Source organism: Acanthochromis polyacanthus, chromosome 21, assembly GCF_021347895.1.
Source record: "Acanthochromis polyacanthus isolate Apoly-LR-REF ecotype Palm Island chromosome 21, KAUST_Apoly_ChrSc, whole genome shotgun sequence".
Taxonomy (NCBI): Eukaryota; Metazoa; Chordata; class Actinopteri; family Pomacentridae; genus Acanthochromis; species Acanthochromis polyacanthus.
In genome coordinates this window covers 22,808,468-22,827,981 of record NC_067133.1, presented here as the reverse complement: position 1 = coordinate 22,827,981, position 19,514 = coordinate 22,808,468, and the positions used below count along the sequence as shown (strand labels likewise).

General features: G+C 40.7%; 1 protein-coding gene across 2 annotated transcripts in view; it reads left to right on the top strand.

Moving 5' to 3' along the window:
• The window catches only part of smg1 (SMG1 nonsense mediated mRNA decay associated PI3K related kinase), a 238,923-nt gene that overhangs the window by 12,484 nt on the left and 206,925 nt on the right, over positions 1–19,514 (top strand). For both annotated transcript variants that reach the window (XM_051941283.1, XM_051941282.1), the window contains exons 4-5: positions 6,224–6,360; positions 10,850–10,908. In XM_051941283.1, coding sequence (XP_051797243.1) covers positions 6,224–6,360; positions 10,850–10,908 — 196 coding nt within the window. The remainder of the gene's footprint in view (positions 1–6,223; positions 6,361–10,849; positions 10,909–19,514) is intronic.

The window sequence follows — 19,514 nt, the reverse complement described above, 5'->3', positions numbered from 1 at the left end:
TTGTTCCTCACTCTCCTCTTGTCCTGTCCCTCTCCCTCCCTACCCCCTCTACCTTTTCTGTCCCTCTTCACCTACCGGTTAGCGACAGATGGGTCTGGGTTCTGTTCAAGCTTTCTTCCCATTAAAAGGGAGTTTTTTTTCTTGCCACTGTCACCTTAGGGCTTGCTCTGAGGGTTCAGGCATATGGGTTCTGTAAAGCGTCTTGAGATAATTTGAGTTGTAATTGGCACTATATAAATGAAATTCAATTGAACTGAGAAATTGAAGAAAGCATTTAAGCATTATTAACACCACAGAGAGGTCCAAATAATTTCTGTAAAAATGTTGAAGACTTCTGCCCCACACACCGCTCAGACCATCCATCCATCCATTCTCTATACACCGCTTTATTCTCACTAGGGTCGCGGGGGGTGCTGGAGCCTATCCCAGCTGACTCTGGCGAAGGCAGGGGACACCCTGGACAGGTCGTCAGTCTGTCGCAGGGCTACATATACAGACAATCAATCACACTCACATTCACACCTACGGACGATTTAGAGTAATCAATTAACCTCAGCATATTTTTGGACTGTGGGAGGAAGCCGGAGTGCCCGGAGAAAACCCACCCATGCACAGGGAGAACATGCAAACTCCATGCAGAAAGATCCCAGGCCCACGCTGGGATTTGAACCGGGGATCTTCTTGCTGCAAGGCGAAAGTGCTAACCACTACTCCACTGTGCAGCCCCCCCTCAGACCAGCCCTAACATATTCTACCCCAGCCCAACAGGCTTATATCTAGGGCTGCAACTCACGATTATATTAATAATTGATGATTCGGTCGATTATTTTTCCAGTTAATCTGATTAAAAGAAAAACAACTTTAATTTCTGCCTATTTATTCAGAAAGAGGAGGTTTGGACTGACGGAGCAAATAAGATCATTGTAGTAAAGCCTTTTTCTTCAACCACTAACAGAGGCCTCACGTCAGTGATGACCAGTCAAGACAGCTGCTTGTGGTGTCTTGATGTCTTTCTCATTATGAAGCCTGTCATTTTTGCTGTTGATCAAATGAAAAAGATAGTATAGTGTGACTATGTATTATAGCACAATTTCCAACAACTCAATAATTATCTTGTTTTATTTGCAGTATTAGGTTAAGGCAAGTAAGTAGCCCAAAGAGCAAAGCACACACACACTGTGTGTGTGCGTATATATTAGGGATGGGAATTTCGACTAATTTCCGAACCGACTAGTCGCCAATAAAATTAACGACTAGTCGGTTCGGAAATTAGTATTGAACTTGCAATTTAACCCTTTAAGCGCCAAAGTCGCAATATTGCCACAAGTAACATTGCTGAACATAACAAGCTATAGCTTCAAATATACTGCCTTGTGTGCCTCATGTACTGTACACCAGGAGATGGCGGACATCTGCAACTTCAATCTGAGCATCAGTTGTGGGCGTGTTTTCATGCAAAGTTTTGGAGTTTACAGAGTTTGAAAACTGAGGAGATGAGACTCGCCGTCGGAGCGTATCAGAGCGCAAGACGGCACATTTTAGAGTGAGAAAACTCACCGTACCGAGAGGTCTGGTCAACGCTGACAAAGTACTTTGTCAAGTAATGGCTTACTCATATTCTGAAGAGGAATATTCACCCTCTGATGAAGATGTTCAGTCGTCCACTGAGACAGAAAGTGCCGCTGCGTCTGTGCGTAACGGCAGCGGGTCGGTGCGCCATGACAGTCCAAGCAGCACATAGTGGAGCGGATGCTTTGCTTCGGGGTGGCAGGAAGGGACGTGGTGGGTGTAGCTGAAGTGGTCAAAACACCGCTAATGATGAAGGGGATAGCGGGGGTTGAAAAAAGAGACAAGCATATGCTACTGGCAGGATCAACCAGATAGCCCAGACGGGACGAGTGTGCGGCGCACGGCCGAGCGTAGAGCTGCATGGTGGCGCACGGTCGGGACCTGGGGGGGGGGGCACACTAGCGTTTAACCGACTAGTAAAATACTAACCGTTTAATAAATGAGTCGACAATTAACCGATTAAACGACTAGTCCGCACATCCCTAGTATATATGTATATACAGTGCCTTGTGAAAGTATTCGGCCCCCTTGAACTTTTCAACCTTTCGCCACATTTCAGGCTTCAAACATAAAGATATAAAATTTTAATTTTTTGTCAAGAATCAACAACAATTGGGACACAATCGTGAAGTGGAATGAAATTTATTAGATATTTTATACTTTTTTAACAAATAAAAACCTGAAAAGTGGGGTGTGCAATATTATTCGGCCCCTTTACTTTCAGTGCAGCAAACTCACTCCAGAAGTTCAGTGAGGATCTCTGAATGATCCAATGTTGTCCTAAATGACTGATGATGATAAATAGAATCCACCTGTGTGTAATCAAGTCTCCGTATAAATGCACCTGCTCTGTGATTGTCTCAGGGTTCTGTTTAAAGTGCAGAGAGCATCATGAAGACCAAGGAACACACCAGGCAGGTCCGAGATACTGTTGTGGAGAAGTTTAAAGCTGGATTTGGATACCAAAAGATTTCCCAAGCTTTAAACATCTCAAGGAGCTCTGTGCAAGCAATCATATTGAAATGGAAGGAGTATCAGACCACTGCAAATCTACCAAGACCCGGCCGTCCCTCTAAACTTTCACCTGGAACAAGGAGAAGACTGATCAGAGATGCAGCCAAGAGGCCCATGATCACTCTGGATGAACTGCAGAGACCTACAGCTGAGGTGGGAGAGTCTGTCCATAGGACAACAATCAGTCGTACACTGCACAAATCTGGCCTTTATGGAAGAGTGGCAAGAAGAAAGCCATTTCTCAAAGATATCCATAAAAAGTCTGGTTTGAAGTTTGCCACAAGCCACCTGGGAGACACACCAAACATGTGGAAGAAGGTGCTCTGGTCAGATGAAACCAAAATCGAACTTTTTGGCCACAATGCAAAACGATATGTTTGGCGTAAAAACAACACAGCTCATCACCCTGAACACACCATCCCCACTGTCAAACATGGTGGTGGCAGCCTCATGGTTTGGGCCTGCTTTTCTTCAGCAGGGACAGGGAAGATGGTTAAAATTGATGGGAAGATGAATGGAGCCAAATACAGGACCATTCTGGAAGAAAACCTGTTGGAGTCTGCAAAAGCCCTGAGACTGGGACGGAGATTTATCTTCCAACAAGACAATGATCCAAAACATGAAGCCAAATCTACAATGGAATGGTTCACAAATAAACGTATCCAGGTGTTAGAATGGCCAAGTCAAAGTCCAGACCTGAATCCAATGGAGAATCTGTGGGCAGAGCTGAAGACTGCTGTTCACAAATGCTCTCCATCCAACCTCACTGAGTTCGAGCTGTTTTGCAAGGAAGAATGGGCAAGAATTTCAGTCTCTGGATGTGCAAAACTGATAGAGACATACCCCAAGCGACTTGCAGCTGTAATTGCAGCAAAAGGTGGCGCTACAGAGTATTAATGCAAGGGGGCCGAATAATATTGCACGCCCCACTTTTCAGGTTTTTATTTTTTTTAAAGTATAAAATATCCAATAAATTTCGTTCCACTTCACGATTGTGTCCCACTTGTTGTTGATTCTTGACAAAAAATTAAAATTTTATATCTTTATGTTTGAAGCCTGAAATGTGGCGAAAGGTTGAAAAGTTCAAGGGGGCCGAATACTTTCACAAGGCACTGTGTGTGTGTGTGTGTGTGTGTGTGTGTGTGTGTGTGTATATATATACACAGACACACGTGCGCCATCACTGTCACAGCTGATCAGCTAACAAGCAATTGCTAGCATCGGGCGAGCTGCAAGAGAGACTGATGTTAAGTTTCCTCACGGAGCAAACGTAAGTTAATGTAGGGACTTACTCTGCTGTTGAGCTCCTTCATCCTCATCGGTGACATGTTGCGTTTCAGGTGCTGCATCATCATCGTGGTGCTCCCATACCATAACATGACTTGCAAAGCTTGCATATTACACGTTTTTTTGAAATGCTACCACACTTTTGAGGATTTCGGTCTAACTGTTTTCTCTGTGTCAGTAATGTTTTGTTGAATTGACTTTTCCTTTGAAAATACATCCTCCGCTCTGCCTCCATCTTGCTCTGTTCAACTCACTCTGCAGGTGGAATTTTTTAAATCTTTTTAGAAAACAAAACTTGATTTCCGTCAGCCAGCATTGACAAAATTCTGTAGGTGAAGCAGACTGCTCCGCAACATGGCGAGTGACGCATGAATTGCACAACACAGTGAATTGATCATGAAATTCGTTGCCAACGCTTTTAATAATTGATATTTATCCATTTTAGCAATTTGTTGTTGCAACCCTGGTTATGTCTGTAGTAAAACTTTCTGGAACAGAATGAAGCCCATGAGCACCCACTTGCACCCAGGAAGCTGGATGTCACCAACAGTGCAGCACCAAAGCACATTCTGCAGTGACCTGCAGTCCAAACTGAGGAAGGCCTCCAAGCACTGGAAAACTTCATGTACAGACAGCCAAGCCAGACGAGCAGAATGGCATCACATCCCCAGTAGTCAAAGGCATAGGCTGACAGGGACTGAATTATGCAACTGGAAGTGCAAGAGACAAGCTTGCAAAGCATTTAGAGACATTTTACATGCATTTTATGCAGATTATTTTCTGCACTTGAGAAATCATTTTTTGGAATCTATCATTTAAACCAAGTCAACCTGGTGTTTTATTAGGGTGCAAAATGGCTTCCTTCTTGGACTCTGCCAAAAAGAGCCAGTCGTGCCAATATGTAGCCAGCTGAAAGCCTTGCTGCCACAGCAGAGCAGTAGCTGCCTCAATACAGCACACATACTTAATGTGTTCAGAGAAATTCCACTTGTAACAAACCTTAAGTTTTGTAGGATAGATTGGAATATGGAAATGTACATCTTTCAGTTTCAAAGGTATGAACCAGTTGTCTAGACAAACCAGATGCAAGCCATCTCTCTCTCATTAGAGAGAGGGCAGCCTCTAGCACACAACCTTCTGAGCCTCCAATAGTTGTTTTGCGGGTCCATCTAGTGGCAGAATGTGGTTGTGAAAATAGGCGGATATTGCATATGTGCGAGGTTGTCTTCACTACCAACCTATCTTGGTGAGACAGGGCAACGATCTATAGCAAGGCTGTGGGAGGTGTGGGTTTTACTGTTGCGGTGGAGGCAAAGCTGGAGGACTTTTCCTCCCTGTGCTGTTGCATAGAGGCTATAGTGAAGCTGAAAATTGCAATGTAGAACAATCAGCATGTCCAAAATGAACTAATTAATCCAACACCATCATTCCCATAGTTTCACCTGTGGCTTGGATTGCACATTGTTGAAGCCCCTTGTATCGGGCCTTTGCTGCTGAAAGGTTGCATTGAAGTGCTAAGAAGACGACTAGGAGTAGCTCTCTTGTTGTCCCCATATTCTGAAGCAATTTGTTCCCTTCATAGCGAGATCTGGTGGTCTCTGTTACTCCTGCAAGCCCAGGAATGTTTAGCCAGGACCCAGCACAATTATATACTGCGTGGCCATGCTAGCCCTGATTGCTATCACAGCACCAGGCTTTGCAGCCTGAATGGAACAAATTAGAGCTGCCTCCTCATCAGGTACGAGTACATCTGAGGTGTCGTCCTCATAATACCACTCTAACATGTTTTTATACCAAGAGTACTAGAAATGAGAACAGAGGAATTGACAGATGATATAAAACCTATGCAATGCAGCCTACATTGAATTTCCCTTCAGAGATGAATAAACTGATTCTATTCTACATCTGTGCATCATTAGTTCTTTTCAAATTCAATTAAAAGTCTCAAAGAATGAAAAAAATATTTTTTTCTTGTATGATCAAACCAACAAATGGTAATAAAACTTGACCTACTTGACAGAGGAAACAAGTGAGATTGTTGTATGTGTCTAAACCATTAATATATGGTCAGCATGTACACAATCCCACCTGTATCTAAATTACCAACACAGATGGCAAATAAACAGTGTAAAATGATACAAATCCAGTTTATCATACATTGTCCCTCTAATATCTACCTTTTAAATTATGCAGTGCACTTGTGGTTGATTTTTGTTCATAACCAAATAAACTGCATTTTATAAAATGTCACTGTATATTTGACACTGAACATTAGTGAAATGCATTTTGATTCTATTATGGCAGCCTGTGATGGTACTGAGAGATAGTGGAGTGAGTGTGTTTGTTGTTGCAGACAGAGGAATGGCTCACTCAGAGGAGTCTCGACTGGCCAACCTTCTGCGCCGAGTCTCCAGGGAAGATGATCGCGACCGGAGGCTGGCCACCCTCAAACAACTAAAGGAATTCATCAGCCATGGCGACAACAAAGTGGTTAGTCAGATTCTGTACAGATCATCTTTCAGTTTTGTCATCACAAACCTTCTATATTATGAAAATAGCACCTATTCTCCCATTGAAATTACCACAGTGTCCTTGAATGAAGTCCAGGGTTTAAAAAAATGCCCACAAATTCTGTCTACGCAGTCTTCTAGTATACGTTCTTGGCTTCAATTTGAGCCCAAGATCTAAATCATTGGTTTGCAAGATGTTGCAAAAATTGAATTTTTCGGTTTTGGTATATCACACTGCAGAGTTATCACATTTCTCTAAGAAAAAGTCAGGTAATACTTCACATATATCTTTCCAAAAGTGATATAGTACTTTCAAAACTGAAAAAGGATACATCAGTAAATGGTCATTGTTGATGACCCCATTGCAAATTTGTGATAACTAAATCTGTGGCAAATTCAAATACTAGTAAATTTACTTATCACACCATAAACCCATTTGCCTCAAACAAGAACGGTTTGTTACTTATCCTTATACTTTTCTTTGCAAAGGTGCTTGCATTGGTATTATATTTAAGCAGCTAAAGCCTAAACTACCTTAATAATTATAACAGTGTGTTACACACTTTCTTACCTGCCAGGTAATATATCCCTATATAGGCTTATACTATACAAAAACTTCAGAACATACTTGCCTGAAAATCCTTAAACTAAAGCAACATTTCTTAAATGTGGTATGAGTTGAAATGCATTACTGCACAAAAAAGGTTGTGCATGTTCCTGGCATTTTCATCTGCCCAGGGACTACAGTTGGAAACTAGCTTTATAGCTAAAACTGGTACATTTACAGAAATGTTGATTAATGTGCATTGTCCCTGTTCAAATAAACTAATAATAATAATAAAAAAAGTAGTTCAAAAGCTCTGTTTATTATCAAAGAGGAGTACCACGGTCAATGCTTTGAGGGGAACGAATGCTCCAGACTCCTGCAAAACTTAGACATGTTGCAGAATATGTTACCAGAAGAGCTTCAGCCCTTTCACAAATGCTTTGTTGCATTGCAGGAAGCAACAAATTCCTGTTTTGGGTACACCTTGGATGCGTCTTTCGAGGACAAAGTGGCAAACTTTGCAACTTGCTACCAAAGTCTCAATTTGTCCATCACAACAAAGGTACATGTGTTAACAAGACATGTGCCTGAATTCATCGATAGACACCAGAAGCCTCTAGGACATTTCTGTGAACAAGTTGTGGAGCAATGTCATTCTAAATTTGAAAAATTATTCAGTCATTTCAAAATCAAAGATATTAATCATCCGAACTACATGCACAACCTTTTTTAATCAACATTTCTGTAAATGTACCAGTTTTAGCTATAAAGCTAGTTTCCAACTGTAGTCCCTGGGCAGATGAAAATGCCAGCAACATGCACAACCTTTTTTGTGCAGTAATGCATTTCAACTCATACCACATTTAAGAAATGTTGCTTTAGTTTCAGGATTTTCAGACAAGTATGTTCTGAAGTTTTTGTATAGTATAAGCTTATATAGGGATATATTACCTGGCAGGTAAGAAAGTGTGTAACACATTGTTATAATTATTAAGGTAGTTTAGGCTTTAGCTGCTTAAATATAATACCAATGCAAGCACCTTTGCAAAGAAAAGGATAAGTAACAAACCGTTCTTGTTTGAGGCAAATGGGTTTATGGTGTGATAAGTAAATTTACTAGCATTCGAATTTGCCACAGATTTAGTTATCACAAATTTGCAATGGGGTCAACAACAATGACCATTTACTAATGTATCCTTTTTCAGTTTTGAAAGTACTATATCACTTTTGGAAAGATATATGTGAAGTATTACCTGACTTTTTCTTAGAGAAATGTGATAACTCTGTAGTGTGATATACCAAAACTGAAAAATTCAATTTTTGCAACATTTTGCAAACCGATGATTTAGATCTTGGGCTCAAATTGAAGCCAAGAACATATACTAGAAGACTGCGTTGACAGAATTTGTGGGCATTTTTTTTAACCCTGGACTTCATTCAAGGACACTGTGTGACACATTTTATTTATTTTAATATTACTTGTCAATTGGGTTGAAATTAGACATAAAGTAAAATAGCTTTTACAGGCACTACAAACACGTCTTTCTCTTGGGTAACTGTTACAAGTGTTCTTTGTTAAGCAGTAAAAATTGCAGTAATTTGGTTAGTGTTGAGCTTTAAGTTATGTGTTCATTGAAAATTGTCGTCTGTGTGCAGTAATTCCATGGTAATCAGAGGTTCTTTAGTTTTCTTTTCATTGTTTTGAATTACAAACCAAACTTGTGTTCAAATACAAAAAAAATGTTTTCTGTTTTGATTTGTGTTGACTCTGTTGTTGCTTACTGGATTTGAGTACTAATTAGTATAACTTCCATTTCAAAGCACTTTTTAAGGCCAAGCCCCTGATTTTTATGAGGCAAGAGCATGCTTGTAGTGTAGTGGCCTTGTAGAAACTAATTTTCAGCTGCATGCAGATGTTTGTAGAGATGTCCATGTGGATCTGGGGACATGACGAAATACACACTTGCATTTTTCTGCATGTAGAAATTGTAACACTTTTCTGAAATTACAATGAAGATTATGATTTCTTTTGGACCACGTGTTTAAGCTTGAGTGGAAGATGTCATCTATTCTGTTTTGACTGAATGAAATATTTTCTAATAGACCCTTTATTTGTTTACAAACATTGTAACGGTTTTTGTGGGCGGGGCTTATGCTGGAGGCAAAAGCGGAGCGAGAAGTCAAGCGGGACTGGGAGTATATAGTTTGCGCTGGGAGTTTGCGCTGCAAACTCGAGCATTTTTAACCCGTTAAACTTCAGTGTACCGCCGGCAGTACGCTTACTAATTTGCATAGGAATTTAAAGAATGTCCGAAGGCTGCAAACGCGATTATATAAACACTATACGCCGATGGAAAGCTTAGATTCTCATGAATCCGCCGGTATAAACCACTTTCAGATGTGATTACCACAGGGGGTAATATAAACACATTTGTCCGACAAACAAGGAATATCCATCCATCCTTTCTCTGTACACGTCTTTAACGTACACAGCGCGACTCACATTTCCGGGTTCATTGTTACACACAGATTAAAATATTCCACAAAAAACGGCCATAATCCAACCTTGGACATCCAGACGAAACAAGCCAGTAAACTATTTTGTCCAAAACATGTCTTGAAGTCTGTATATAATCCACAAATCGGTCGTTTTCAAGGAAATGCACCTCGCGATGCGCGTCCAATATTCCCTGTATTTCTCGTCATATTTAACGGGTTATTGTTTTTGATTGTATTTTTTTCTGTGTCTTGTTGTGTCCTTGTTCTTATTGTGTGTGTATTTGGACCCAGTGTCTGGAATAAAGCTGAACTGAATTGAATTGAATATTTTTTATTTACAAATAGAATATTAGTGATTTTTTTTTGTACTGAAAATGGCTGGAATTGACTGCAGCTGATCGTCTCTGTCCAGTCTTTTCGCCTCAGTGCATTTAACCACAACTGTCTTCGTTCCCTCTGAGCACGAGTGTTCGGTGGAATCCTATAAAACTTTAATTTGCGTTCGCCAATGTCATTCCTCCTATTCTGGCATCCAAAAACACAGCAGGACAACATTTTAGAAAAGTTGATAGAGCCTGGTCCCTCAGTCTTTCGCCTTTCGGTCACGGCCGCGGGCTTCCTCTTTTGCCTCCAGCTGAAGCTGTGACGTCATTCGTGACGTGGGTCATTAAAGGGTCTATAGGTTTCAAGCTTGTTTTGCTTGTCACAATTTACTCTCTACCTACATAATTTATACATTAAAACTTGGGCCATTTGGTTCTTTCAATTGGTGGATGATAAGAGTCCTTCTTTCTCAGTTTAGCATTAGTAATGTTTCCCCTTATAAGGCCATTTATTATGTACACCCTAGTGTCCTCTCTTGACATGACAAATCAAACAGCAGTAAAGGCATTGGCACACTACAGATCTCTTCAGAAATTGAAGCTATGGCACCCGTTGTTTTGTGAACCATTACACTTTTAACAGAATACCAATAAGATGCAAACTGAAATGGGCTGAAATATATCACAGTTTGTGTTTAAAATGGAGCCTGTGATTCTGGAGAAATATAGTTAGCTTGTGACATATTCACTGTGCCTCTCACACCCACTTCCATATCTCCTCCTTTGGTTCCTTTCCTCCATCCTCTGTTCCAGCAATAATGAGCACAGAACTTGCTGGAATAGAGTTGTAGGGATCAGTTCGGGCCACTTTGCTTGTTTCCTATTTACAGAGCCAGTACTGTGTGCAAACACAAGATTGTTTCTCAGCACACACAGACCAGACAGCTGGCAGTCGGTGAGGATTAGAATAGACTCCACCTTAAGGTGTTTTCCGAACTGGGATATGGTGTACATTTGATGTCAAATGAAATGTGTTGAAATAGTTTATGTAATGACAGACACTTTACTATACTAATAATTTTTTATCTTTTCTCAAACAGACCTTGGTCAAACAGTTGGACACCATCCTTAGCACCTTGAATGACATTTTGAATGAGAGGTAAGAGGAGGCTGTGTGATAATCTGCCCTTGCATGGTGTTTTTTTTAACAATTGTTAAATTCTGCACAACGCTTTAGTGTCTTTGTCATTCAATCAGACATCAGGTGTGAGTTTATCAGGCACTGGACTTGTGTAACTTCCATTTTACTGGACATACTAGAGAAAGCATTTTTGGTGCTGATAGAAAACAATTCTGAGAGTCCTGCTAGGTTGTCAGGCAAGTGCAGTAAAATGGAGATGAAAATATAATCTACCCACTGATTCAAATAACTGCAAGAAATGTTAATAGCTGTATTCCCTTTTGTCTTTGTGGCAGATATCCTTAGATTACTGTTCTGTCTGTTTTGATGCCAGAACTGAAATGAAAACTTCTTAGAACTGATTAGAAAATGTTAAGGCTTTTTGATCTTCTTGGTTATTCTGCGACATTGTTTGCTTTCAGAATTGGTTACAGAATATTGGATAAGCAAATGAGCACATATTATACAAAGGTAAAGGCAGATGTCCTCCTTTGTCTCCAGTGCAGCAGCAGAAAGCCCAACAACACAAACAGAAAAAATATATTTTACAAACAATCAAAACAAACCAATTGTAATTCTATGTATTGATATTTAAATGTTTGATTTGTCATTGTAAGGAATTGTCTGCCTGAAGCATATGTTCATGAATATATTATTTAAAGGAAATGCTGTTCTATGACTTGTGAACAGTGTGTAGTGTTTTACATTATAATCTCATAATCAAATTTTGTGTTTTTATGTCAGATTGCAATTTAATATAGTCAATCTAATGATCGACACATGTCTGTAGATTTTCCACTGAGGCTAGACCTTAAGTTGTAATAGAAATTCATCTTTAAAGACATGACCTGTTGGTCTGACCCTCTGTTGCGGAGGCATTGCTTGAATGAAACGAAATTTGGAGCAATATAATCAAACAAAGTTTGTAAGTATCAAGCAATAATAATTTGAGAGAGAACGCCAGTCATCTCAAAAGTATGGATAACAACTTGCAAATAAATTTATTTAATCTTTAATATATATGGACCAAACAGCAATGATCATAATTTTTAAATAACCTTTTCATTAAAAAAAATCAACACTCCCAGTAAAACATATTATAGCTGGAGATTTTAATTGCGTACTTGAACCAAGAAAAGATATGTCTTTTGGAATGGATAACTCTTGTACAAAATCTAGAAAAACATTACACTACTTCATAGGAGAATTGAACTTGATGGACATCTGGAGACACTTGAACCTGTCAAAGAATGAATTTTCCTTTTATTCTACTGCAGTGGTCCCTCACCATATCTTGGTTCACTTTTCGTGGTCTTACTGTATTGCAGATTTTTAAATTGCATTTAGTATTGCGGATTTTTTGCTATATCGCGGGTTTTTGTGGTATATAGGTTTTTTTTCATATTTATCATTGTAGCCGGCTGCGTTGAAGAATGGTGCTGGAAAAAGCTGCTTTTAATGCACTCTGCAACTGGCAGATACTTTTATTGTGACACACACCAAGAGGGACACTATATGAAATGTGGTAGGAAGTCATCAAGCGCGCTACACTTCACACTCACTGTCCTGACAACATAACACTTAACCAAACTAGCTAGGCTGACTAAACCACAAAAGCACAATAAAACACAGACACTAATAATACTGTAACATTAACAGAAACCACAATAATAACATTTAAACCCCCAACACCCCAAACTCCCATGGTGCATTGCACCGGCTCTGCAGTCACTAAATTATTTTAATTATTTTACAGCAAAATATGCACTGTCTAACCTAAAAAATGAAAGTGTGGTGTGTGAGGGCTTTTAAAGCCTTAAAATATATACAGATAATAAATATAGTCGCTGCTTCGTGGATTTTTGTCTATTGCTGGGGGATCTGGAACATAACCTCCGTGATAGATGAGAGACCACTGTAGTCACAAAGTTACTCAAGAATAGATTATTTTGTGGTGACACCAGAACTTTTGTCTAACATTAGAGCCTGCCATTATAATAGCATAGTCATCTTGGATCATGCAGCTGTGTCCATGGTCTTCGCCAATACCTTCAATGGAGATTTCCAATAAAGTGGATGAAAAGTTTTTGCAATTTTTAGATAGGGCTGGACCCAAATATCCGTTCGCTACGGCGGTATCCAGATATGAATTTTGGTATCCGAAAATTCACTCCCCTAAGAGAATTCCGAGGTGAGTACTAATTCCGAGGTCCTGAGGACAGGCGGTGCAAGGGCAATTCAATTCAATTTTATTTATATAGCGTCAATTATAGTCAAATTGTCTCAAGACGCTTTACAGAACCCATATGCCTGACCCCCAGAGCAAGCCCAGAGGTGACAATGGCAAGGAAAACACCCTTTTAACAGGGGAAAAAACCTCGAGCAGAACCCGGCTCTATATAGGGGGGACCCATCTGCCTGCTGGCCGGGCGGGTTGAGAGGGACAGAGGAGGGCAAGGGGGAGGGATGGGAGAAGAGGGAGGGGTGGGAAAGCAAGGAAAACACAACACACATTTGGATACATGTATCACAAGATATGTGACACAAAGTATAAGCTAACATTGAAAACTGACTCATAGTTTACTCTTATGATGTACGGCTCTGACATTAAACATACTCCATATATAACTAGCAGTAAAATTCAAACAGTATGTAAGTTAGTATAACAGTATAGTGAAGGCAATGCAGAGTTGACTGGTGGAAAAGGGGAGCTGGAAGCAGAGTGCTGGAGGAAGGTCAGCAGCAGCATCCCACAGTGGACATGATGGAGACTGGACCAGCTGGTGGAACATCGACCGCAGATCTGAAGCATCCAGCTCTGGGACCAGGGACACTCGGAGAAATAGCACAGGGGGAAACAGAGTGAATGTACTGCAATAACGGTATACATATTAAATGTAAAGGTAGATAGAGAAGGGCTCATTGCGTCAAGAAAAGTCCCCCAGCAGCCTAGGCCTATAGCAGCATGACTAGAGGCAGAACGAAGGGACGACCAAGAGGGAGTCAGCTGTGCAATGAAGACACAAGCCGAACCCCTGTGGGTCACCCAGTCAGCCCCAACTATAAGACTTGTCAAAAAGGAACGTTTTAAGCCTGGTCTTAAAAATAGAGAGGGTGTCTTCCTCCCGAACCCAAACTGGGAGCAGGTTCCACAGGAGAGGCGCCTGATAACTGAAGGCTCTGCCTCCCATTCTACTTTTAGAAATTCTAGGAACAACAAGTAAGCCTGCAGTTTGAGAGCGAAGAGTTCTACTAGGATAATAAGGTACTATCAGATCTTTAAGATATGATGGAGATTGGTTATTAAGAGCTTTATATGTCAGAAGAAAGATTTTAAATTCTATTCTGGATTTAAGAGGAAGCCAGTGAAGAGAAGCAAGTATAGGGGAAATATGATCTCTTTTGCTAACTCCTGTCAGTACTCTCGCAGCAGCGTTTTGGATCAACTGTAGATGTTTGAGAGAGCTATTTGGACAACCCGATAATAAGGAATTGCAATAGTCAAGCCTGGAAGTAACAAAAGCATGAACTAATTTTTCTGCATCACTCTGAGACAGAATGTTCCTGATTTTTACAATATTACGCAGGTGAAAAAAGGAAGTCCTACAGACTTGCTTTATGTGTGAGTTAAAGGACATGTCCTGGTCAAAAATAACTCCAAGATTCCTTACAGTAGTACTGGAGGCCAATGTGATGCCATCCAGAGTAACTATTTGCTTTGAAAGTGAGTTTCTAAGATGTTTGGGGCCAAATACAATGACTTCAGTTTTGTCTGAATTTAGCAGTAGGAAGTTAAGTCATCCAGGTTTTAATGTCCTTAAGACAATCTTGCAGTCTAGCGAACTGATCAGTTTCATCTGGCTTCATAGATAAATACAATTGTGTGTCATCTGCATAACAATGGAAGTTAATACAATGCTTCCTAATAATATTGCCTAAAGGAAGTATGTATAATGTGAAAAGTATCGGTCCTAAGACAGAACCCTGAGGAACTCCATGATTAACTTTAGTATGCTCAGAAGAGTTATTGTTGACAGGCACAAACTGGAACCTATCTGATAAGTAGGATTTAAACCAGTCCAGTGCTGTCCCTTTAATGCCAATTGAATGTTCTAGACCAGGGGTCGGCAACCCGCGGCTCCGGAGCCGCATGCGGCTCTTTCAGCCCTCTGTTGTGGCTCCCTGTAACTTTGGAAAATAAATTGTTCTGCCTTTCAGGCGCGTTTCAATGCATTTTAATATAGAGAGTTTTATTGTGAAATTATCGCTCTTATTTTGACGTGTCACTCCACCGGATGTGCTGCTGGGGTTTTCCCCTGGCTGGGACATGAGAGCGAAAGGTTGATGCAGAGGAGATGGAGAAGCAATGCCTTTAGTTTCACATCGTTTTGGACTCAAGAATGGCAAGCCTGTATATTAAAGCTCCACTCCAAGAAAGACACGTCTTGTCTTTGAGTCAAAAGTACTCGTGATAGGGTAATACACGTTACTCGCAAGAACACGGCAGCAGGTCAGAGAGTCAGAGGAGTGTCGTCTTGGAAAATAGGGCAGCGACTTACCGGAGAAAAGTTATTAGCTTAAGATAAATGTATAAATAGATTTTACAAGTTAAATAGACATTCGCAAAATATTGATTTCCAGCTAACATTACGTAACATATGAAGTCCAGGAGCAAAAATGACATTAACCAGGTAAGCTAAATATTAGTGGAAGGACACAATTTAAAAAATGAATCTAATTAAAGGCTTTGTAATTAATTAATCATGACTTATTAACAAGGGCATAGAGGTAAAACAAAACAACCACGATATATGCAGTGTTGTCTTCATTTTAAATGCCAAAAGGATTTTGCGGCTCCCGGTGTTTTCTTTTCTGTGGGAAACGGGTCGAAATGGTTCTTTGAGTGTTAAAGGTTGCCGACCCCTGTTCTAGACGCTGTAATAAAATTTTGTGGTCGATTGTGTCAAACGCTGCACTAAGATCTAACAAAACAAGTATAGAGACTAGTCCATTATCTGATGCCATGAGAAGGTCATTAGTAACTTTCACTAGAGCTGTTTCGGTGCTATGATGCCCTCTGAAGCCTGACTGAAACATTTCAAACAAATTATTCCTTTGTAAGTGTTCACATAATTGATTTGCAACTGTTCTTTCCAGAATTTTAGAGAGAAATAGTAGGTTGGATATTGGTCTATAGTTAGCTAACACATCTGGATCTAAAGTGGGCTTTTTAAGCAAAGGTTTGATGACAGCAACCTTAAAAGCCTGTGTTACATAGCCTGTTATTAGAGAGAGATTAATCAGATCTAACATTGAAGAATTAATTAAAGGTAAAGGTAAAATCTCCTTGAACAGTCTAGTTGGGATAGGATCTAAAAGACATGTTGATGGTTTGGATGTAGAAACTGTTGAAATTAGTTCAGAGAGACGTATAGGAGTGAAGAATTCTAAAGATTCATCAGGTCTTAACAGCCAATTCAAAAGCATCTGTGACATTTGTAGGAAGGGCCAGATTAATTTTATCTCTAATCAGAACTATTTTATGTGTAAAGAAGCTCATGAAGTCGTTACTGGTTAAAGCTAAAGGAATACAAGGTTCAACGGAGCTCTGACTCTTTGTGAGCCTGGCTACAGTGCTAAAGAGAAACCTAAGGTTATTCTTTTTCTCCTCTATTAAATAAGTTGTCCTGGCATTACGAAGAGCTTTTTTTATAGATTACTAGACTATCTTTCCAAGCCACATACACTACCTCTGAATTAGTGGAATACCACTTTCTTTCCAGCTTTTGGGATGCCTGCTTTAAAATCCGCAGCTGGGAATTATACCAAGGAGCAAGTCTTCTCTGAGATATAACTTTCTTTTTTACAGGTGCAACACTATCAAGAGTTGTACGCAGTGAGGCTGAAGCATTATTAACATAATAATCCACTTCTGTGGGGGTAAAATTATAATATTTGCCTTCTGATTTATCAGTAAATGTTGCTGAAGTAAACAGTGAGGGTATTATTTCCTTAAATTTAGATACTGAATTGTCAGACAAACACCTACTGTAATGATATTTGTTCTCAGCTGCTAAACAATCCTTTACTTTAACCCTTTAAGCTTCAGTCAATTCCAGCCGTTTTCAGTACAAAAAATCGCTAATATTCTATTTTTAAATAAAAAAAATTACGAAAAATACGGGGAATATTGGACGGGCATCACGAGGTGCATTTCCTTGAAAATGACTGATTCGGGGATTTTATACGACTTCAGGACATGTTTTGGACAAAACAGTTTACTGGCTTGTGTCGTCTGGATGTAAAAGGTTGGATTATGGACGTTTTTTGTGGAATCTTTTTTTTTGTGTGTAGTAATGAACCCGGAAATGTGAGTCGCGCTGTGTGCGTTGAAGCCGTGTATAGAGAACGGATGGATGAATATTCGTTTTTGTCGGACAAATGTGTTTTTCTCACCCGCTGTGGTAATCCCATCTGAAAGTGGTTTATACCGGCGGATTCATGAGAATCTAAGCTTTCCATCGGCGTATAGTGTTTGTATAATCGTGTTTGCAGCCGTCGGACATTCTTGAAATTCCTATGCAAATTAGTAGGTGTACCGCCGGCGGTACACCTACGACGCACTGAAGCGTAAAGGGTTAAGCATATTAATGTGACAAACACGTGTTTTACGCCTTCTCTCTGGTGTGGCAATAATGTAATCTGTGTCACTGAGGCATTCACGGCCCTCACAAGGACCAGTAAATTTAGCTGAGAGAGCGGAGCCAGGAACAGGTAATAAGGCCAAAACCTTATCACCCACATTAAAGCTCGTGTCCGGAGTTTCCGTTTGTTTTCAATTTATGTATCATTGTTTAACAAAGCTTAAATGTGTTAGTCTAGTTCGATATTATAATATAATGTTAGTATGACGCGATATGAAAATTTATTCATGAGCTCCGCCTTCCTCTCATAGACCCCCCATGTTATTCCAAGCACCGGTCGGCAGCTAGCCAATCAAGTTTGAGCTTCCGCTTTGTCATGCTGTCAATCAACGGTTACGCGCACAGCAAGCAAGCCCATGCAGAGGTGCGCGAGCTACGCACTATGCAACCGCGCGCACATTTGTTTTGCTTGTGGAGGAGAGAGCATCATGGATCAGCAACTTCCAGAAAAGTTACCAATCCCACGGCTTGTCAGGCCAAGAGACTGCAGGACGTTTTTTGGCTCGGGGTGCTCGCGTCGCTCCCCGACCATGGCCTCCATAGCCCGCCTGACGGCTTCGTTTAGATGCCCGACCTCTGGAGGAAGATGTCGGGGCGTCTGGGACATACTCTTCGTCAGAGGAGTCATGCAATTCTGAACTCTAGATAGAAATAAATAAACAATGTAACACATATACATGCGTAAATGCACTAAATTTGATAAACAACATCATTGAGAGGGATACACGAGTGTAATCACAAGCGTGCACAAATAAAGGGGCGTCACTTGGTATCTCGCGAAATCAGAGGGAGGGTGGGACCAACAGTGTTTTGGGAGACGCTGCGATTCAAACTCCGGACACGAGCTTTAAACCTGCGAGATACGGCAGAACGGTCATATTGGTGCTTCATTACAGATTGAGATGACGACAAACAATTTTTAGCACACAAATTAGCACGGTGCAAACTTTCACGAGATTTGGAGTCATAATCGACCACCGGCAGCGTCAGACCGTCTGGCAGTGATGAACTCTGGCTGTCAGAGCGCACAGGCTCGGCGGCTTTCGAGTGCAGAGCTGTCTCCGTCACAGCCTTTGTATTGTCTTCTGAAAAGGCAGACATAAGAACAGAATCGGACAACGAAAACCCATCAATTTTCTTAGCTTGTCCACGGGTAATGGCACAAGACGGGAGCAATTCTAAATCAGTCTCACAAGTTGACACAATGTCGGAGCTCTGAGGAGAATCCAATACTTCAAGTGCAGGAATTACTTTACCACCTGCCATGTCATTTCCCATCAAAAGCACTACCCCTTTTATGGGCAGAGCGGAACAAACAGCAACAGGAAAAACTCCGCTCACCAATTCAGACTGAACATGAATTTTGTGCACAGGCTGCGGGACATAACCCATGTCGATTCCCTGCAAGGCTACACTATAACCACAAGCAGATTTTTCAGAGAATGGTAAAGCACCAGCCAGGATCACAGACTGAGAGGCACCTGTGTCTCTCAGAATGCGCACTGGGCACTGATCAGCAGACTCACCTGTTAGAGATACCAACCCCTCAAACATGAACGGCTCGAAACATGGATCTGGGCAGACAGAAGAGACAGGATTAGACTTGACACAATTCTCAGTTTTTATGAATCAAACGCCCTTAGGAGGTGACCCGTTACCCTTTTGTTCTTTTCTTTTTAAGGTGTGGCAGTTTGCAATGAGGTGTTCAGATCTATGACAGTAAAAGCAATCTCTCTTATTACTGTTTAACACAGTCTGTGGGGCCGGAGCACGAGGCTTTTCAGAGGCAGATGGAAATACAGATCTGTGCGTAAGCACGTACTCGTCAGCCAAAACAGAGGCAGCAGCGAGAGTTGACACTTTCTGTTCATTAAGTCACAA